General features: G+C 41.5%; 1 protein-coding gene and 1 long non-coding RNA gene across 4 annotated transcripts; one reads left to right on the top strand and one right to left on the bottom strand.

The window, feature by feature from the left end:
* Positions 1-3,066: 3,066 nt before the first annotated feature.
* LECT2 (leukocyte cell derived chemotaxin 2) lies at positions 3,067-22,159 on the top strand. 3 transcript variants are annotated; one of them, XM_043491419.1, is made up of 7 exons: positions 3,067-3,233; positions 12,510-12,647; positions 14,397-14,546; positions 15,437-16,468; positions 19,824-19,920; positions 21,147-21,298; positions 21,930-22,159. In XM_043491419.1, the coding sequence occupies exons 4-7, from the start codon at positions 16,423-16,425 to the stop codon at positions 22,094-22,096; spliced, it is 462 nt and encodes a 153-aa protein (XP_043347354.1). In that variant the 5' UTR covers positions 3,067-3,233; positions 12,510-12,647; positions 14,397-14,546; positions 15,437-16,422; the 3' UTR covers positions 22,097-22,159. The 3 variants fall into 3 exon arrangements, with proteins under 3 accessions (XP_043347354.1, XP_043347353.1, XP_043347355.1); XM_043491418.1 differs by lacking the exon at positions 3,067-3,233 and adding an exon at positions 8,011-8,092; XM_043491420.1 differs by lacking the exons at positions 3,067-3,233; positions 12,510-12,647; positions 14,397-14,546; positions 15,437-16,468 and adding an exon at positions 18,988-19,028.
* Positions 3,227-12,136, bottom strand: LOC122455622. Its single transcript, XR_006273949.1, has 3 exons — positions 10,194-12,136; positions 8,011-8,108; positions 3,227-4,070 (listed from the first exon to the last, which is right to left on the bottom strand). It is a non-coding gene; the product is annotated as an uncharacterized LOC122455622 (long non-coding RNA).
* Positions 22,160-22,501: the final 342 nt, after the last annotated feature.

The following is a 22,501-nucleotide window of genomic DNA, read 5'->3' on the forward strand; positions in this document are numbered from 1 at the left end:
TGGCTCATCCTTCAGGATAGGTTGTAGATCCTTGATGATGCGTTGGAGAGGTTTTAGTTGGGGGCTGAAGGTGATGGCTAGTGGTGTTCTGTTATTTTCTTTGTTGGGCCTGTCCTGTAGCAGGTGACTTCTGGGTACTCTTCTGGCTCTGTCAATCTGTTCCTTCACTTCAGCAGGTGGGTATTGTAGTTGTAAGAATGCTTGATAGAGATCTTGTAGGTGTTTGTCTCTGTCTGAGGGGTTGGAGCAAATGCGGTTATATCGTAGAGCTTGGCTGTAGACAATGGATCGTGTGGTATGATCTGGATGAAAGCTGGAGGCATGTAGGTAGGAATAGCGGTCAGTAAGTTTCTGATATAGGGTGGTGTTTATGTGACCATCGCTTATTAGCACCGTAGTGTCCAGGAAGTGGATCTCTTGTGTGGACTGGTCCAGGCTGAAGTTGATGGTGGGATGGAAATTGTTGAAATCATGGTGGAATTCCTCAAGGGCTTCTTTTCCATGGGTCCAAATGATGATGATGTAATCAACGTAGCGCAAGTAGAGTAGGGGCATTAGGGGATGAGAGCTGAGGAAGTGTTGTTCTAAGTCAGCCATAAAAATGTTGGCATACTGCGGGGCCATGCGGGTACCCATCGCAGTGCCGCTGATTTGAAGGTATACATTGTCCCCAAATGTGAAAGAGTTATGGGTGAGGACAAAGTCACAAAGTTCAGCCACCAGGTTAGCCATGACATTATCGGGGATACTGTTCCTGACGGCTTGTAGCCCATCTTTGTGTGGAATGTTAGTGTAGAGGCTTCTACATCCATAGATGGTGTTTTTAGGAAGATCTCCAATGGATTGTAGTTTCCTCAGGAAGTCAGTGGTGTCTCGAAGATAGCTGGGAGTGCTGGTAATGTAGGGCCTGTGGAGGGAGTCTACATAGCCAGACAATCCTGCTCTCAGGGTGCCAATGCCTGAGATGATGGGGCATCCAGGATTTCCAGGTTTATGCTGGCCATCATGTGCCAGCAATGCCCCTCTGCCATGTACATTGGTCAAACTGGGCAGCCTCTACGTAAAAGAATAAATGGACACAAATCAGACATCAAGAATTATAACATTCAAAAACCAGTCGGAGAACACTTCAATCTCTCCGGTCACTCGATTACAGACCTGAGGGTGGCTATCCTTCAACAAAAAAACTTCAAAAAGAGACTCCAACGAGAGACTGCTGAATTGGAATTAATTTGTAAACTGGATACTATTAACTTAGGCTTGAATAGAGACTGGGAATGGATGAGTCATTACACAAAGTAAAACTATTTCCCCATGTTATTTCTTCCCCCCACCCCACCCCCCACTGTTCCTCAGATGTTCTTGTTAACTGCTGGAAATAGCCTACCTTGCTTGTCACCATGAAAGGTTTTCCTCCCCCCCCCCCCGCTGCTGGTGATGGCTCATCTTAAGTGACAACTCTCCTTATAGTGTGTATGATAAAACCCATTGTTTCATGTTCTCTGTGTGTATATACATCTCCGCTCTGTATTTTCCACCAAATGCATCTCATGAAGTGAGCTGTAGCTCACGAAAGCTTATGCTCAAATAAATTTGTTAGTCTCTAAGGTGCCACAAGTACTCCTTTTCTTTTTATTTAAAAAGCAATGTTGCATATTTCATAAAAACTGAGCAATCAAATATAATTGGGAGCAGTGTAACAGGTAGTAACTATAATTCATTCCAGAAAAAACAGACACACAAAAGTGGGTGAGAATTCTTTTTTATTGGAAGCTGTTCCAACAAAAGATATTACCTCATCTGCCTTCGTTCTCTATCCTGGGACATACACAGCTACAACACTGCAAACAGAAATATAGAAAAAATACTTCCAAAATGTCCGTTTTCAATTTAACCATGAAAATGTTGTTCTTTTTACAGTTTCATAACAGCAAGACATTTTAATATATTATTTAAATTTCACATTTAAAGGACTCAGTCCTACAGTCCTCGATGTTGATGGTACTACTGAGATGAGTGAGGGTTGCAGGATCTGGAATGTCTATACTTAAATCGCTAGGTCTTGTCTACACATACAGTGCTCAGGTTTCAGAGTAGCAGCCGTGTTAGTCTATATTCGCAAAAAAGAAAAGGAGTACTTGTGGCACCTTAGAGACTTACAAATTTATTTGAGCATACAGTGCTGCAGCTGCACTCGTGTAGCACTTAGTGCAGAGGCTACCTCCGCTGACAGGAGAGCATCTCCCATCGGCGCAGGTACTCCACATCCCTGAGAGGCGGTACCTATTTGGAGGGAGATGGAGTACCCCTGTGAGCTTTAGGCTATATATGACACTTTTTCATAATTTTCATATGGGGCTGAAGAGCAAGCCTGGCCCAATTTCCCCAAGCAGCAGTGGCTCCTGTCCTATCTCATGGGACTGAGCCCGGATCCCTGCTCCGGGCAATGCAACCCCATTCACCATGATCCATCGCCACTCTCTCAGATTTGGCCCGGTGCTGCTCCATCATGACCGAAAGGCGGACAAGCCAGACCTGAATGGTGCTTCAACCTCAAGTGCCAGGTTGCAATGCCCACAGAGGGGATCCAGGCCCAGCCCTGCGCGACAGTAGCCGCTGCCCGGTGAGTGCAGGGTGGGCTCACTCTCCATCCCACCACCAATGACCCATCGCCCCCCCCAGTTTCAAAATCTGACCCGGACACTGTATTAAATTGTCTATTTTAAAAACAAAGTATCCCTCTGACTTTACAGCAGGCATCTGCCCTTTCCAGATCCTGGTGTGTTTCTCAGGAATCTGATGAAAGGATTTGACTATTTCCAGCCAGGTTTTCCCAAATATCATCTCCAACTTCTGAAGGAGATGAAACAACCTGGCACACTAAACTGGGGCTCCTTAAATTGACTAGAGGTTTGAACTCCACCTCCAGGTTTCCATATTGGGGATGCACTTGAGGCTTTTTGCTTCTCCACCAGCCTCTTCAGCATATTAACGAAAGTATTGTCAATGGCTTGATATTTTTTTAAGTGAATGGTTTGATTTTTGGTTGGTTTGATTTGCAGAACTGTTGCGGAATTTAATTTGCCAAAGCCTAAACTGTGAGCTACCTAGTGTACCCACACAGGGCAGTGAGATGACATACCCTGTTCTCTGCATTGGCTACCCACGTTGCTAGTTCATGTGCAGAAGGAAAGCAGCTGCCTCCAGGCTTGTACTCTCTCTCTCCTGTGTAGGTTGGTGGGAGTGGATGGAATCTTGGCTGTATATTCACTCTCCTTCCCCAGCTGAGCTGGCATAAAGGGGAATTAAGCTGTGCTCGGGAAAAGGCTTACAACACATTTCACATCCTTCGTGGAATAAGGAGGAAGCAGGGACTGAACTTCAAATCTAACTCAGAATTAGTCCCATCTCTGCTCCTGGGGCAATGCCACCCCAATGTGGTCTGGACTGTAAGCTGCCAATAGCGCCCCAAGTGACTGTATCAAAAGGCTGGAGATTTTCTAAGCCTTTAAGCAGGAGGTTCATCCTGGCTTTGTGTGTTGGTTTGTTTGTGGGGTTTTCTACAATTTTTTTTTTAAATTGGAAGTCATCATTTCTGTATAAAAGAGAAAAGAACAGATGCACTAACACAGGCATTCTGTTGTTGGTGAACTTCACCCCTTGCAGATGGGCCGGAACAAAATACGGCTTAAGTGAGACTTAAGTGGTACATGGGCTTTGTGCTGGCTCGCTGCACAGGGGTGAAGTTCACCAACAACAGAATAGGCCAATGAATCAACAAAAGTTTGGAAGCAACTTCTTAAAATTAGACTATGAATGGTAACTTCTACGCCTATTCGATACAACTCATTACATTTACATGTCATTGAGCACACACAAAAAATATTTAGTCCACATTAGCTTTCCATCTTTTAATGAATGAGGGTGACTAGCAGGGAACAATAATAAATAATGAGAAAATAATGGATGTTTGGAATCTTCCCCTTTGAATAATTCCTCTTGCGCCCTGAATCTGATGTGACCACATCTGGAGTATTGTGCACACAACATTGCCAGAAAGGAGAGACAAACTGGAAGGATATCAAAGAATAAGTATACTGATTAGAAGATGAGGGACTTGGTTTCTGAGTAAAGATTAAAAAAGCTCAATTTATTATAGCATGACTAGGGGGTGACAAGGGGGCTATGGTGGAATATGAAAGCAGTTCCAAATATTTAACGGGAGATTAGTTTGTGTTACACATAGGGATATAGCTAAGAGTACAGGACAAAATTAAGAAGGCTGAATACCAGTAAGTTTTCTTATTGTGAAATGTATTGTGATGTGGAATATTCTCCCATAGTAAGTGACAAAAAAAACCCATCTCTTGGGACTTTTCAAGGAGGACAGGAAGAAATGCACTGTAGGGTATAATTCTACACTGGAAGAGAGATGGGCTGGAGACTTCACAGGTATTTTCCATCTCCAGCGTCTCTGCTTTTGTACTTAGTGGCTCCAATCTAGTTTTCTTTTTCCACCTGAGCAGCTTGTAACTCATAAGGAAGTTTCCCACATTTTTCAAAATGCTCAATCAGCTTTTGTATTAGCTCATCATCAGATGCTTCCTCCCACACACTCACACAGAGAAACTAGTTCTTAATTTGCATTCTGTGAAGCAATGGTCTCATTATTAACAAAATAAACCATCTTCTGAATAATTTGTTATTAATCAGATCATATTTATTTGGCTTCCATTTTGTATGTGGAGTTAGGACCCGAGCCAAAGATCTTTGAAGTCAATTTTCTATGGACTTCATTGGGTTATGGAATAAGCCCTTGACTCTGTCTATACTATGATTAAAAACCCCTGGCTAGCCTGTGTCAGCTGGCTCGGGCTCACAGGGTTCGGACTAAGGGGCTGTTTCATTGCAGCATGGACATTTGGGCTCAGGCCCGGGCTCTAGGACCTTGCAAGGAGGGAGCTGGCACAGACCAGCTGCAGGTGTCTAGCTGCAATGTAGACATACGCTCAGAGTTTCAAAACAGGAGCCTAAGGTTTAGCTCCTAAGTGAAAGATTTAACGTTCTGAAGTACTGAGCTCCCTGAATCTGGATTTTGGGTCATGCCCTCAGTGCTTGGGAAAGGTGATGGATCCACAAAACTGACACAGCCAGGCCGTGGCACTGCAAGCATCTCCCACAATGTGCCTCAGCCCTGCTTGGGGAGAACATCGGCAGGGCAAAGAGGGTGATGCAGTTTCCATTCCTATTTTCTGGATCACTGCAAAGGATGCACACAAACCTCTTGTCTCCAAGTTCAATTATCTAGTCAAGTGGGCCACTATTCCAAAGGTATATACTTGCTCTATAGGCTGAACTGGGGGTTACCGATGTATTCCTTCATCATAGAATCATAAGGGTTGGACGAGATCTCAGGAGGTCATCTAGTCCAACCCCCTGCTTAAAGTAGGACCAATCCCAACCAAATCATCCCAGCCAGGGCTTTGTCAAGCTGGGCCTTAAAAACCTCTAAGGATGGAGATTCCACCACCTCCCCAGGTAACCCATTCCAGTGCTTCACCATCCTCCTCATGAAATAGTTTTTTCTTATAGCCAACCAAGGCCTCCCCCACTGCAACTTGAGACCATTGCTCCTTGTTCTGTCATCTGCCACCACTGAGAACAGCCTAGCTCCATCCTCTTTGGAGCCCCCCTTCAGGTAGTTGAAGGCTGCTATCAAATTCCCCCCTCACTCTTCTCTTCTGTAGACTAAATAAGCCCAGTTCCCTCAGCCTCTCCTCATAAATCACGTGCCCCAGCCCCCTAATAATTTTTGTTGCCTTCCACCGGACTCTCTCCAATTTGTCCACATCCTTTCTGTAGTTGGGGCCCCAAAACTGGACGCAATACCCTAGATGTGGCCTCACTAGTGCTGAATAGAGGGGAATAATCACTTCCCTCGATCTGCTGGCAATGCTCCTACTAATGCAGCCCAATATGGGGTTAGCCTTCTTGGCAACAAGGGCACACTGTTGACTCATATCCAGCTTCTCTTCCACTGTAATCTCTAGGTCCTTTTCTGCAGAACTGCCATTTAGCCAGTTGGTCCCCAGCCTGTAATAGTGCATGGGATTCTTCCGTCCTAAGTGCAGGACTATGCACTTGTCCTTGTTGAACCTCATCAGATTTCTTTTGGCCCAATCCTCTAATTTGTCTAGGTCACTCTGGACCCTATCCCTACCCTCCAGCATATCTACCTCTCCCCTCAGTTTAGTGTCACCCGCGAACGTGATGAAGATGCAATCCATCCCATCAGGACCTCTTGACATACCATCATAAAATAGATGGGTTCTGTTAAATCTCCCTCCTCAACTGAAAAGTTCTGTTAAAAGTGGAAAAAGCTCCCCTGCTATCATAATCCAATTATTTAGTTGCTGGCATGTCTGACAGCATATTTAGGACATTGTGACTGTACTTTGTGTATTAGTAAAACCTAGATAAAATAAATGCACCATGAATTATGCTCTACACTAGAGGTCAGGAGGCTTGAACTTTGATGGACAGAGTTTATAATTCCAAAGGTAGTTCTCTACAGCTGAAAAAGCTAGAATTCACTAGAATTGGAGTGCTAGAGAGACAGGTATGTTTTTATGATTGCAAGTAAAATATCCAGCAGTGTGCATCAGCTCGTAAGCATCATTACTTCTCTCACCAAACTGCAACAAGGCATAGAGAAACCTACAAAACCCCTATGTGCAGGGACTGAGTGTTTCCAAACAATTTGCCACAGATCTTTGCAACAAGGGTTCTCTTTAAAATTAGAGTCAGACAAATTTGTTTCGATTCGCATCGTTCACCTTTGGTGCTGATTACACAGAATATTTGCTATGTTTCAGGAAGACATTTTAATGTTTAAAAAAATAGTTTCCTTGTGAACACAAGTTTGAAAAGCGACAAAGAGTCCTGGGGCACCTTATAGACTAACAGACATGGAGCATAAGCTTTCGTGGGTGAATACCCACTTTGTCATGTACATCCGACATCTTTACATTTACACAATCTATCCTGGCTTGACTCTGAAATTAAACTGAGTTCATTAAAGCTCCTATACTCATTTTCTGACTCTCAAACACCCAATGTGCAGCTTGCACCACCATTTCTATTCACTGCGGAATTTAACTGCCAGAGTTCTGACCACCTGGAAGGATTAAGAGACAATTTGGTGCCAGATTCATATTTCACTTCCACTAGCATAAAGCCAGCGTTACTACATTACAGTCAATGGGACACCCGCCAGCTATCAAATATGTAAGCCAGGTTCTGTGCTTTTGAAAATCTGGTCCAAAAAACATATGAAAATAGGCAGACACCTCCTTAAATATTTCCCTTTCTGTGCTGACTTCTTACTGCATGTAGCCGATTCTCACTCCCCCACTCCTCCCATCCTACCTATCCCTGAACAAAATCCTAAAATTGATGCACACATTCAGATATAGAACCACTGAAAAATTATTCCCTTGGAACGTATTATAAGGGCCTGTTTTTCTGTTTTTCCATTCATTTGGTTTTCTTCCACCCACCCCACATCACAAATGGACTTAGTAATTTTTTATATAGTGCTAACCGCAAAAGATCCAGAAAACACTTGTCAAGGAGGAGATATCAGTAACCATGCACCTCTTTGAAACTGTCATGCTGAGGAAATAAAAGGGGTGGATATAGGGCCCCGGTTCCATTCTGAATCTGTTACCTTTAGAACAGCTGGAGTACACTGACTGCTCTGTTTGGAATTAGACACATTGTAATTTCACTCTCTGCTATAAATTGGCTCTGGGTGTACCTTTATCTAGGTCACCAACTCCCCTTCAGATGTCATTTGCCTCCACTGTTTAATACTTTACTAAGTCAATTCTTGTTTCTAAATAAAGATGACTAGCATAAATCTTTATTCCTCGTAAAAAATGAATATGACGGAATGCACTTTACAGATATTCCGCATCTCTAATCCCTGATTAAATTCTTTGTTCTTACCAGATGAAATACAATGGGAGATGGTGAAATGAGGATAGCTGGTCAGGTAGATCACCTCAGTATGTGTCCTCCTCAGCTTCAGGTAATGGTGATAACTTCTGTAAGGTAGGAAGAAGGAAGGGTCTTATGGGTAAGGTACTGAACTGGGGCTCAGGCAATCTGAGTCTTGTTCTTAGCTCTGCTACAGACTTTTCTTGGAGACTTTGGGCAAATCCCTTAATCTCTCTGGGGCAGATTTACAAAAAGTATTTTGATGCCTAAATAGGCATGTAGAACTAGATCCAAATAGATTTAAGTGCCTAATGGCCACGTTAGCTATCCAAATCCAAAGTTGACATTCTTGAAACCCCTGCCCAGCTGTCACCTCCCCTGTAAGCACCTAAAGTCCCTAGCACCTACATTTCTGCTTAGCTGCTCAGTGCCCAAGCTCTGGTGGGATTCACAAACTTGGTGTTCACCTGCTTAATTCACCTGTGGAACCCAATTCAACAGGCACACTGAGAAGCTGCCGTAGAGCACATTTAACTGATTAGGGCACACATAAAACACAGTTGGAGGAGGAGAAGGTGGTGCTACCCCTGTTATATCTGATAGCCCAGTGGTGAGAACATTTACCTAGGATGAAGGAGGTCCAAGGTCAAATCCCCACTCTACCTGAGTTGGAATAGGGACTTGATCCCAGGTCTCCCGCCATCATGGTGTATGTCCTGACCACTGAGCTATGGTATATCATGGGGAGGCTCTTTCTCAATCTCTCCTGTTGAAGCTGTTCCACTTTGTTGTATAAAATACTTAAATATTCATCAGAGTAGGGACCATAACTTGGGTCTCCCACCTTCCCAGGTAAGTGCCCTAACTACCAGGCTATAGTCTCTCTCTCACTCACCCTCTAGCCCATTGAAGATGTAAGTATCGTATACAAAGTGGAATATCATCAAGAGACCTACCCCAGGATATCCCATAGCCCAGTAGATAGGGACCCTGGGATCCTAACCCACAGCTGTAGAATCACAGGAGCAGGGTGCTAAAGTTAGGTATTGCAACGCTTTACCTATATCCCCTCTGTGGATCTAGCCCTAGTGGGTTTTTACAAAACTCCTAAGCCGATTAGGTGCCTAATTTCTGTTGAAAGTCAATGGGAAGTATGCACTAAACTCACTTATGCACATTTATTAATGCTGCTCTCCACCTTGCTGCATCTTTAGGTGCCTAAATACCTTTGTAAATGTGGCTCCCTGTGCCTCAGTTTCACAATGAGAATAACGATACCCCTATCTTACAGGGGTGTTGGGAGGGCACATGCATTGGGTGTTGAGTGCTGAGATATTATATGGTTTTCTATGGTGTGCCATAGTAAGGCCCAAACTGTCTTCTAAGGTGTGGGTGAACTATCTTTTACTTCTCTCGGGGGTTTCTTTAAAAGTTCTTTTAGGGTGAGATACTGGCTCTAATGAAATCAATAGCAAAATGGATATTGACTTCAGTGGGGTTAGAATTTTCTCCATATTGTTCTGGAAAGTTTCCCCAACACTTACTCTTCCACCTGTATTGATCTTACCATCTCTGAATGTTAGCTGTGTTATTCTGAGACAAAACATTCAGGTTTCTGGCTTCAGTATCTCCAGTCTTCCACACTCTTACTTACTGGCTCTTCAATTATGGAAGATAACAAAGGTCTAAATTTGCTTTTGTTTCAGTCTGCCCATCTCTGGCTTCGACTCTCTCACACTCATGATAAATGCAATATTGCTCCAATTCTTTCTGCTATGAGCTACTCAGCAAGGAAAACCAGCTATGCTTAGGACTGATGGGAAATATGAATGTTAACCATTAATAAAGAATTCCCTTGGGTCATCAGAATACTTTTCTAGGTCTCAGATAATGGAGCAGATACTTACATTTGTACTCTGTGTTCCTTTGTACATTCATGTGAAACAAATTATAACAGAAGATACAGAACGTGAACAAGGAAGAGATTGTATCCTTGCCTCTCCTGCTCAAAAAAAGCAGCCAATGAGCATTCATCTCTTATCTTTGTTCAAGAGGATAGCATAAAACATTCAGCAAATAATTTAGTCTTAGCAAGTTTAACCCGTTCAACTAAATTTCATGAGAAGTCAGAACAAAACTAGTTGAAAAATAAACAGAGAGGTTACAAAGGGGGCAAATCTTGTAGTCCTTACTCAGCAATTATTCCCACTGAACTCTGTTTTCCCCCTCAGTAAAGAAAGCAGGATTTAGTCAAGGGCCTGTGACAGGGGTAGCGTCATACCTGCTAATCCAGGTTTCCAGTGAACTCTTCACTGACATATCAATTTCTAAGAAACAACAGAAACAAGCTTTCAAAGGCCCATTCACCTAAAGTCATCTGTGGCACAGCAATATTTTATATTCAAACATAGCTAAATTGTTTATTGTGCATAAGTTTGTTGAGAATTAGGAAAAAATCCTGGTTTTGGATCTCTCTCAGGTAGAAATCCCCATGTGCTCATATGTTTTGTATTGGAGCAATACACACTGGGATGGCATTATTGTCTCCAGATTAGCTCACATAATAAGACTGCCTCCTTTACACTGAATTGAAAGTATATGAATTTGGATTGGCTTGGAAGCCAGGGTGGCCTTCACTAGTATTCATAAGTAGCAGGATGAGAAGAAAGTCCAGTACCGTTGCGTGAACACAGAATCGTGGTGAAGCGTACAGAATGATTTCACTGATTTTTGTCTTTGCCTTGATTTCAGTCGGTAAGTCTTTAACAAAGTCAACTTGTCTAGATGAATTTAAACTGACCCAACTTAATTGATATCTATGGATAAAAGATGCTATACAAGAGCTAGGTATTATTAATTATTATTGAGATTATATTTAACTGCACATTCTATAGAAGTTTATTGTTGTAAAACGCTACTGTAAACTAGATTTTAAAATACAATAGTGGAGGAGTATTACACCAGTAAAAATCAGTTAAGAGTTTATCAATATTTTCAGCAATACAGAGTTAGTTCTAGAGGTATAGTGTCCAAGAGGATTTTAATTAGAAATGTGAGGACTGGAAAGGATTGTGTCATTCTAGTCTTTACCTTCTCATTTAGCAACTCTAATTTAATCAAGATAGAACTAAAAAGAACCTAACAGATTTGCTGATAGGGAAATTTGCTGCTATTCAGTGTTGATCAGTTTAAATTATAAATGGAATATTTTGAAATAAAAGATTTTGGAAAACATCTGTAATGTTTGGTGACACTAGTGTTGAATAGACTTAGCTTGGCCCTGTGTAGGTTAATTAGGGATGGGATAAAGTTTGAAAATTTTAAAAAATATGTATGAAAATTATAGGGGAAATTTAGGGAAAACATTTTTGCATTTTCTTCACAAACAAGTGTCTCTCGCTTGTCCTGAATAGAATACGATTTCATGAATGGTATTGCTGTATCTTACTTTTTCATTTGCTAGGGGAAAAGCTGGCTATTAACAATTTCCTTTCCTAACAATCTTCTCTTTGCCTACTGCTCGCGGTTGGAAGGAAGAAGAAATTGCCTGTAAATGTGAACATTATTGAGCATGGTATAAGCAAAGTTCTGAAATTCACATCTTAGGTGAATGAAATAGGGGAAAATAACACCACCCCTTTGCTGGTGCTGCTGTTTGGTTGGAAAGGTTTCTGGAAGGCTGGGTTAGCAGGGCAGCTGTATTTGTGATTACAAATCAAAGGTTGTGTGTTCACAAAGACATATCAGCTAACTCATCTACCTTGCAATGTCTAGTCTGGGCCCCTGCAGAGTCCCTTGTGGGACAGGACTCTGGAACGGCGCAGGATTCTGAACTGGCAGATCACATTGCAGAGCCTGGGATCCAAATATGCAGTTGGGGGGTTTTGCTATGTGCTTCTCAATGAAACATTTGGAATCCCATGCAAATTGTCCCAGCAGCAGCCTGGAACAAGCAGTTCCCTCATGACTCTCAACTTAGCCTCCTGGTCACTGCAGAATGTAGTCCACTCTGCTCCTTACTGATATCATTTAGGTGCAGAGGGGAACAACTAGGCTATATCGAAAATCTTAGTAAGTGGCCACTGATCATGCTAAGAAATAAGTTTTCAATTGGTTATAAATTTCTAATTTTAGAAGTCAGACCAACCCTAACCCCCCCCCCCACCCAAGTCATTCGTCTTCACAGAGGGCGAGTGACATTCTAAATTAAGCCATTTCTCTCTCTCTTTTTTAAAAAGTGTAGGTTACTTACTATTGTTAGAATTCCATGCTAAGAGCTGAATGTGCATTTTCAACCCGGATGACTTATTTTAGAGAACAAGTGAGAAAATCCTCACAGCTCAGCTTTCCTAGAGGCACAGCCAAGTTCAGAGTCATAGTTAGTGAGGAACTCATCAGGAATTTTATTAGCACTTATTTACTATTCAGTTATACCTTGTCACTTCACTGTAATAGCCCAGTGTAACATGCCCCTGACATTTCTGAACAAAGTCTTTTGTACTTGCTAGCTGCTGCTCATGTTAACTGTGAGAAAAAACTTGGGAAGTGCTATGACTATCGGCAAAAAAGATGCTGGTCTGAAATGCTTTCTGGCTTGTGCGGACCTAATAAAAATAGAAAATGCTGCATGCCTTGCTCTGATTCGTGTAAGTACAAGCTATTTTATAGTCTATTGATATCAGTTTTCCAAAGTATACATTTATAATACATCGAGACTGCATAAGCATAGTCTTAGAAAGACAAGGCGAGTGAAATAATATTTCATTGGACCAACTTCTGTTGGTGAGAGAGACAAGATTTCGAGCTACACAGAGCTCTTCCCCAGTTCTGAGAAAGGTACTTAGTGTCAAGGCCAGTTACAGGATGGAAGAGAGAGTTTACCATACATAGTTAACACATATTCTAAGGAATCATTCAAGGTGAAGTGGCCCTCAACTGACTTGTGACAAACCCTAGGTTCCCCCTTCCCTTATCTGAAGTTTTCTTCTGAGGTACATCCCCTTCTCTTCCCTCAGATTCCATAGGAAACAGAGGGGGATGGGCTGGCTTCCTCTTTCCACCATTTTGTGCTTTCATGGAAGTGTTGAGGAGACTCCTTCCCTCCACCCATATCCATGGGAAGGATCATCTGGCTGGGTGGATTTCCATCCCTAAATTAGTAGGAGGACCAGAGAAACACCTCTTCCTGGTTCTTAGAATATCAGGGTTGGAAGGGACCTCAGGAGGTATCTAGTCCAACCCCCTGCTCAAAGCAGGACCAATCCCCAACTAAATCATCCCAGCCAGGGTTTTGTCAAGCCTGATCTTAAAAACGTCAAAGGAAGGAGATTCCACCACCTCCCTAGGTAACACATTCCAGTGCTTCACCACCCTCCTAGCGAAAAGATTTTCCTAATATCCAACCTAAACCTCCCCCTCTGCAACTTGAGACCATTACTCCTCGTTCTGTCATCGGCTCCACTGAGAACAGTCCAGTTTCATTCTCTTTGGAACACCCTTTCAGGTAGTTGAAAGCACCTATCAAATCCCCCCTCATTCTTCTTTTCTGCAGACTAAACAATCACAGTTCCCTCAGCCTCTCCTCATAAATCATGTGCTCCAGCCCCTAATCATTTTTGTTGCCCTCCACTGGACGCTTTCCAATTTTTTCTTCTGCAATGGTTCTAAGTTCTCTGAAGAAAATTAAGCTCAGGGGAAACCCCATCCAGGCTATGGAAAACCACAATAAGTGGATTTGAACTGTGCCTAGTAGGAGTTCTTTAGCCCAGCATGTAACCTGGTCACCAGCTGGGTCAAGCTGAAATCTTCCTCTCCTAAAAATATTGCAGATTTAGCCACGTAATGATGGTGAGGGCGGGAAATGGTGTGCCTTCCTCTGGAGGCATATGGATGGGACCTCTGTTCTAGCAAGGCACTATACATTCATCTGCCCCACTACTGTATGGTACTGAGACCACATCCAGATTTCCATATACATCTGTGAGCAGTCAATACCAATAAAGTGCCAGCAAACTGAAGTGGTAATAAAATGATTAAGAGGATCAAAAGGTTGACTTTTGAGGAATTATTAAAGAATATACATAGCTTGACTAGATAATAACTAAGGGAGTCAGGATAACCATTTATGAGTGTTTGACATTTGCAATCCCTGAGAAAGAGGAGGAATTGCTTAGGGTTACGCAAGAGGGTATTAGGACAAGTAATGCTGTGAGTCCTTTATCATTGGTCTGGACACAGTCCTGGAGAAAATCTTTCATTGACAGAGGGACCTTACTAGCCATTTCCATGAGTTTGTGCCAGTGATTAATGGCAGTGTCACTATGATTGTGGTTACTAAAATAAATGATAGATAGTATCAATTTCTAATGAGATTTTTAAAAACTCTTATTTCTTAGGTAAAATGGATGAGCACCTGTGGTTTCTGTTCTACGATCGAGACTGTTTAAACCACAGAGGGATATGTCAGTATAGGAGCAATTATTGTTCTGGTTCATATGCCAACTATAGATGCGGGGGACCTCGAACGCGCCACTGTTGTTTGCTACGTAAGTGCAATGACTGAGGTTAATCAAATAAGATTTGAAAAGGATTTTTAGTAACTTCACAAAAAAGAACAAAATAGTCATTCTGTTTTATTAGGAAAGGTGATTCGCTCAATCTTATTTATTAATGGTTTGAAATACTTTGTGGTCTGTGTATTTGGACTTTCAAAAGAATCAGCCTTTGCAACATATGAATTCCTAGCACTAAATCATGCCTTGAGAGTAGAAATGGCCAAAAATTTTCCTTCAAAACTTTTTTTGGGGAAAAAATGGCCTTTTTATTAAGCACTCAATACTTTCATAACCTCCTGCCCCTTTTCTTAAAGTATCCAGTTTTTCATAAAATTGGAAATTATATATCAACATTCCAGGTTTCTTGGCTTTTCCCCCTTTTCTTCCCTTCTTTTTTCCTTGTTGACACTAAGTATAGAAGAATGTTTCATGTTCTCTGTGTATATAAAATCTCCCCATTGTATTTTCCACTACATGCATCTGATGAAGTGAGCTATAGCTCATGAAAGCTTATGCTTAAATAAATTTGTTAGTCTCTAAGGTGCCAAAAGTCCTCCTTTTCTGTCTGCAGATACAGACTAACACGGCTGCTACTCTGAAACAAACCAACACTATTTCTTTCCATTATTCTATTTAATTTCATTCTAACCCCCTCCAATTTTATGAGGGCAAGGATTTGAGTTTGAGTCCCCTGTATCTAAACCTCCTCTTGTGGTTTTGTCACCAAGGTTGGATAGGCAATTGCTTTTCAGAAGGAAGTTTGATACTATGAAAGAAAAGAGAGGGGGAATGAAAGGAAGAGGGTCAAGAGTACATCCATCAGGTCTGAACATCCCATAATAAAATTATATGTAACCTATTTTTTCATTTTTATTTTACAGCTCGGCCGCATGGGAAGTAATGACTCCCTAAAGACATACACCTGGCAGAGGAAGAGCCAAGAATATAAACTTAACTCTCAGCCTCTGGATACCAGCAATAGATCACATTCCCTCCCTTCCCCAAAATAACTACCGTTTGCCTTATTCATGCTTCAGCATTCTCCATTTCTTGAATTTCATGTAATTTGGTTTAACTACATTATTAGAGGGTTTCCTGTTTTTACATTCAGCTGTGCTCCAGACTGTAACCCTGTGGCTTTTCCTGATGTTAACTCTGAAGGTGTATCATATCTAGGACGTAAAATGAAATAAACTTATGTAACTGAGCAGGAAGTGTCCCATTTTCTGGTGAGACACAGAAGAACATTTCCTGGAACACTAATAAGGTTCTATTTGCTCACAACTTTTCCAAAATAAGGTTGATTACTCAGTGGTCACCTTGTGAAATACACAATTGTCCAACTATCTGATTTCCTTCCCAAAACTGAGGCGTGTGTTTGTCTTCAGGCCTGCCTAAGTAGCTTTACAGATTACCTGGGATTTTCTTCCCACCTTCCATCCAATTATCTTTCTGAAATCAGGAATTTAGCTACAGACTGATGAGGAATGCAAAAAAAATATCTGCAATTTGTCCTTGAATTCTCCCCTTTTTTATTTTTAAACCCATTGTTGTTAAAAATACTGCAGACAAGTTAATTGCACTGCAGACTCCAAAACCACATAATTACTTTTGCTGAAGGTTTAGGTGTTTCCACAATATTTATTATCTGCCCTGCGGGGACGCCCCCAAGAGAAGGTTCTGTTCCAGCTGGTATTTGGCTTTACAGATTAAGTTCTCAACCAAGAGAACAGATTCCTCTTAAATTTCTCCAATAATGTTTGATTGGCTGGGAACTTAGACACAACCTCTTTTGGAATGCATAAATAGAAAGCAAAGTATTTTAGACCCTTCACTTGAAACCACAACTCTGGTGACACAGACAAAGATGCTCTTAGTCAGAGTAATCATTGTAGCTACCTTGATTTCATCTGGTAAGTCAAAATAATTTTGTAATATTGCTGATTTTAAACTAGCATTTTTTGCTACAAAAAAACTCTTAAGGAAATAGGAGAAGATCTGGTCTTAACTGCCACTTGTGCTTTTGAAAAAAGAAAAGGAGTACCGGTGGCACCTTAGAGACTAACAAATTTATTAGAGCATAAGCTTTCGTGAGCTACAGCTCACTTCAAGCTTATGCTCTAATAAATTTGTTAGTCTCTAAGGTGCCACCGGTACTCCTTTTCTTTTTGCGAATACAGACTAACACGGCTGCTACTCTGAAACCTGTGATTGTGCTTTTGAAAAATCACATCTTAATTTTGTATAAATACTTTAATAGCAAAATCCATAAAAGTTACTGATAAAGATTACAGTAAAATATTGATAGTATTAATCTATGTCCATTGCATAAGAGAGACTATAGACAGGTAACAGTATATTAACTCCATCAGCAATTTGGGGCTTCTCCCAAAAACCTCTAAATGGTTTTAAATAATGACAAAGATCAAAAGGTTTAGACCATTTTAGACTGTTTCTCTATCTGTGATCCTGCAATAAAAGGACCAGAACCATGGAGGAGGAAATGTTCTCTGTTTTTAAGTTAATTGCTGTCATTCAATGTAAGTTTGTTGGATGTGATTATATTTACATATTTTTCAGTTACTACTGTATAAAGGGCCTTTCCTCCAAGTGATCAAGTCCTATGGAAGGAAACAGGTTTGAGTGAAATACACACTTTTTACCCCAACATTTGCTCTATATGTTCATTGCGAAGGCCTTTGCAGAACCATTAGTAGCTCAGACATATTTCTCACATCCCTTCTTCACTAGTGATTTGGTATGTGTATCCATGTCTGTATAGCCATTGGATATAATTGTTTATGCAGGACAACACCACAACACCCATTTAACCATAAATTCCTTTGTTAAATCTAAAGACCAAACTATATTTTTGCAATTGCTCTAAACATGTCTAAAAGCTGAAGCAATAAGCAGTTACATCCATACAATAATACACTTCTTAAGCATTTTATCAGAATACTCACGAATGGCTGGATCAGTCTCGGGATAACCCTTGCAACCTGGCTTGCTTCAGCATGAAGGATCTGTTAAATACCCTTAAAAGTCTGGTTCTTTTATACAATGCAGCAAACAACTGATGTCATATTGACTCAAGTGATGTCATAATAACCAGGTTTTGGCCTGTTTGGAGTCATTACTGGTTCATTAGGCACAATCCTCCTTTATTGTTAGAACCATCCCGGATAATTGGCGCCTTTTCCAAGGTCTTTTCCTCCTATGTTATCAGTTACCTTTTAGGTCCATTCCCTCCCCCCATCCCACCCCCAATTAAACCACATTTCAAGTCCAGTATTTCCAATCAAGCAGACCATTTTTCAAAGCCTTCAACTCCAACTGCAAGGCATGTGTTTTCTTTAACCAAGCTAATTGAACCGTTTATATACCTATATTAGCCGACAACAGCTATACCTACAGTATCTCTCTGTGCAATCACTGTATCAGGAAACAAAAAATTCTCTTGGGATTCAACTGGATTCTCTGAATAATTGTAGAGGATTTAAAAATATTATTAAACTACTGTGTGAAACCATAGAGCTATACTTTCCTGTGTGTAGCGAAACGCATGTTATTCTTTCCCATACATCAGCTATGTGATTACTAGGTGAAATCGTGATTACATGGCATACATGATTAATGACTTGTGGTGCGTATCAGATATTACCTTTTCCCTCTACTGCAGATAGTAATAGCATGGTTGAAGAGGCATCATCCTAGAATATTTCTGTAGGTTTGTTTCTATATTAAATTGCCAAGGGATGGATTCTGCTACCTATACTCATATTGAAAAATACATTATTCTACAAAGGGTCCTGCAGTGGGGCGGCTGCCCCACTCCCACAGAACGGGGGTGAAAAGCAGCCCTGGAGAGGGCTGCGGCTGGGAAATGGAGTGAGAACCACTGGGGGAAGCTGTGGGGAAGCAGCCACAGCTGTGGCCAGCTCAGTTTGGGCCCAGCTGGCCCTTACAAGAGGGCTGAGGGCCAGAAGCTGAGGAGTCCCACTCTAGTCCTGGAGTGGGAAGGGCGAGCAGCCTGGGAACAGGGTGCCTGAGCAGAGCAGCGCTGGGGAAGGGCAAAGGGAGCTAGGGAGCTCCAGCCTGATAAATCCCCAGGCTGCAGGCCTTGGTGAAGGCCTACAGAGGCACTTGGGCTGCAGAGGGGCAGCCTGAGGATAGGCAAAGGCAGGAGGTCCTACCCCCTGGCCAATGATGAGTGGCCAGTACACTGCAGTCTTCCCCAGTGAACGGGGGCTAGCTGATGACTGGCAGTAGCCACTGAGGCAAGGTGGGTTTAGAGGGTTGGGGGTTCCTCTGGGAGGGGAAACCCAGAGTGGGGCAGAACCCCAGGGGAAAAGGCACCAGGGTCCGGGAGGGACATGGGGCCAGTGGCAGGTGAGACACTGGCATGCAGAGGGCACTCGAGTGCTGGTGAAGAGCTAATTCCCTGGATGACCAGCAGGAGGCACCACACCAGTGAGTCTCACCCTGCTACAGGTCCATAAAAATAAATGCAGTATATCTAGAATAAAATATTGTTATGAGCTTGGTGGAACCTTGTTAGGCATAAACCTGCCATCTAGGATAAAAGGAGTATGGGAAACTGCCAGGGAGCTGAGTATTGTTTTGGGCTGTTGTGGGGTATGGAGCAAAACTGGGAATATGACAGACAGAGAATGAGCCTAAAGGAATATCAGAAAGTGCAGTGGCTGACCCTTGCGAAAAATTGGAGAAAGGTTTCTTGGGTCAGGGAGCTGGCTGAAAAGGGTGCTCTGACTGTTTTCTGCTATTCAATTCTTAGCCTAAGTTATTATTCATTATTCCTATTGTAGTATCACCTACATGCTCCAGTCATTGGCCAGGTGCTGTACAAACGCACACACAAAAAAAGAGAGCCTATGCTCCAAAGAGTTTACAATCTAAGTCAAGCATGGGAATCCTTTCAGAGTTCTGCAAGAAAAACTTGAGTTGAATCAATTATTCCTGTGTGAACAATATCAAGATCTTCTCTTCTGCACTGTGTATTCTATTTAAAAGAAAAAGAACACCATTCTGTTCAGACTAACTTAAAGAAATAAAGAGCCATTCATCTGTGGCGCTCACACAACCAATTTATAGTCGAAAGTGACACATGATAACACATATTACTAAAGAAAGTTCAGTGTCCTCCTATTTTAAATCTATTAGTTGCATACCAATCATTTAATATGTAACATTATGTTTTGTACAATCAAAAAAGCTTCAATTTTTTATATTCCATTTCTTCTTAAGTTGCTGCAGGACCATGGGGACAGATATGTGCTGGGAATCCTACGAACAAAGCAAGGGGCTGTGATGGATATGGCTGTGGATATTATACAGCTCCAAGGTAGTATACCGAGTGCACTTTTTCTGTGTGTGGAATGAGTGTTTTGTTTGTTCATTGTTGTTGCTAAAATAATGAGATGTTCACCAAGAACCAAAACTTCTGAGTTTAACCATCATTTAAAGCACTCAGGGCTTCTGAAGTCTGTCAGAATGAAACTACTGAAGAGCAGTTCACTAAACAAGAACCAGGACAACAATCCTTCCAGCGTGCATTAATCCCTCATGTGACAAAATCACACTGAGAATAGGGAGAGAGTCGTCTCTATGACCCATTCAGTCCTTGGCCCTCATGGATGGGTCCTTAGTTACTTTAATGTTATTTCTAAGGATTTTTGTGATGGGGACAGGACATTTGCCCACTAGGAACTGGACTCAGACCACCAGATTTCACATGCAGCTCTCTGAGGCTGTTCAGTTCGTTGTTCTAGACACAGGCGGGACAGAACTAGTTTAGAAATGACATTGAAATGGTCTCCCTTCCACACACTTGAGTGACCCCAGTTCCGAACTAATAGGTCAGGTGCTCAACCTGTGTAAGTCAGCATAGCAGCAGTGAAGACATTGCAGTTCTGCTGATTTACACAAGTGGAAGGTCCAGTGTTCTTTTGAGCCTTGTAAATGAGTGAACAGTCTGCAGCACCATCAAACTAATTGGAGATATTAAGAGTAGATAGAAATGTTTTGAACAGTTCTATCAAATTTACTAATTTGCTTTTTTTTTTAATTTCAATGATTAAAGGCTTTTTATCCTCCCAGATCATCTTGAGAAATTTTCCTTTTGTTCAAGGAATTTTTCTGGGTTTTCACAAATATCGAAAACCTCAAAATGTGAATAATTTTTTTCATTGTAAACAAAGGAGAAATATATATGTTGGGGGTTGGGAGGTTGTGTTACTTTTTGTTTTTTGAAACCCTGGTATACCCCCAAAACACTAAAGTGTAAAACTGAAGATTTTATTTTTTTCAATAAGTTTTATGGAAAAAAATATATTTTTGATTTGCTCTGATAACAGTTGAGAGAGATTTGCAATTATAATAACTGGACTGAACCCTCAAACCCTTCTACTTTCATTGCAGAAATACAAAAATTTGAAACACAACTAAGCTAACAATGGTAGCCATACACCCCTGCGTTGCTTTAAATAATCTACCTGGTGTATCTAGTCTGAGGCTTTAGGGCTAATGAACATGCATGTCAGCATTGTCTCATTACTTACACATTTGCAGAAAGGACGGTAGAAGAAAGCACCTAGGGGTGGATGTTATATGCAGAGATGGCTCAACAGTGTATGCTCCTTTCAGTGGCATGATTGAGAGACGAATTAACCCCCATGGAGGGAGAAGTGTCATTGATAATGGTGTCCAACTTCATGGATCAGGTAACTGAGCTACCATACACTAATATTTAAATATTTAATAAAGATTTGTCATTAAACATGTTTACCTTCTATTCTTAACCAATTGGAGAGCTACAGTAGAAGCATAATCTAAACAAACTTAGACGTTAAGCAAATCATAACTGTGTAAAGTAGGCCAATGTCAACGTTTCATTCAAAACTATCTGGTCCTATATTTGAATACAAAGTACAACTCATTAACTCAAACACAAGGCAGGCCAAATTCTCCAACAAAAGGACCAGCAACACACTCCTTTTCCCCTCTAGCTCTCCACCCACTTAGACAAAGGAACAAAAATGAGGACCTAAAGTGAAGGGAAAAAAGATGAAAATGAGAGAAGAAAAATAAAAAGGAGCTTGAAATACATGGTAGTTTGGTTCCATAAGAAAAAAATTCCTCCCCTGACCTCCCAAAGATACCAGTCTAATAACACCAACTTCATGAATACCGTTAGCTGGACTGCACTAGTGCTCCCAGCAGTGCTAACACCAATGGCAGTACAAGATTGGAAGATAATCTGAAAATTGTCAGAGTAAAATCAGCCAAGGAGATTAGATGATGATCAAAGTTTGATGTTTCCTTTATCCTTTCTAAATCTTCCCCCCCCCCAAGGTTTCTGTGTCCAGATGTTCTATATCAGGCCTGTTAAATACAGAGGTCGGATCAACAAGGGACAAACAATTGGAGAAATGATGCCAATGCAAAGAGTATATCCTGGTATAACATCTCATGTTCATGTCCAGAAATGTAACCGCTTTAATGTCACTCGCTACTTATAAATGGAAATGTATATTAAATGGAAATGCACAAAATCCCAAATAAAATCATTTGAGCAAACAAAAGCAAGATTCTTCCCTTCCTACTCAGATAGGGTAAATTTAAAAAGGTGGGAAAAGACATTTTATACATACAGCAAAATAAAAATGTATATTACTCCCGGGGAAATTCTGTGCCACTGCACACCCACAGAATTCATGTCCCCCCACAGATTTCTTTGCTTCCCCACAGAAAAATGACTTTCTGACAGGAAAGTAAAGGGAAGCCACAAGAGCAGTCACACGTGTCTTCCCGGGGGAAGAGATTTGAAGAGATAAATCACTGTGGGGTGGGGATGCCCTGGCCAGTGGCTCCTATCCTGTGCTGGGCTCAGCTGCTAGATTTGGCAGGGCTGCCTCACTACAAGA

This window comes from Dermochelys coriacea, chromosome 8 (genome assembly GCF_009764565.3).
Source record: "Dermochelys coriacea isolate rDerCor1 chromosome 8, rDerCor1.pri.v4, whole genome shotgun sequence".
In the NCBI taxonomy this organism is placed as follows: domain Eukaryota; kingdom Metazoa; phylum Chordata; order Testudines; family Dermochelyidae; genus Dermochelys; species Dermochelys coriacea.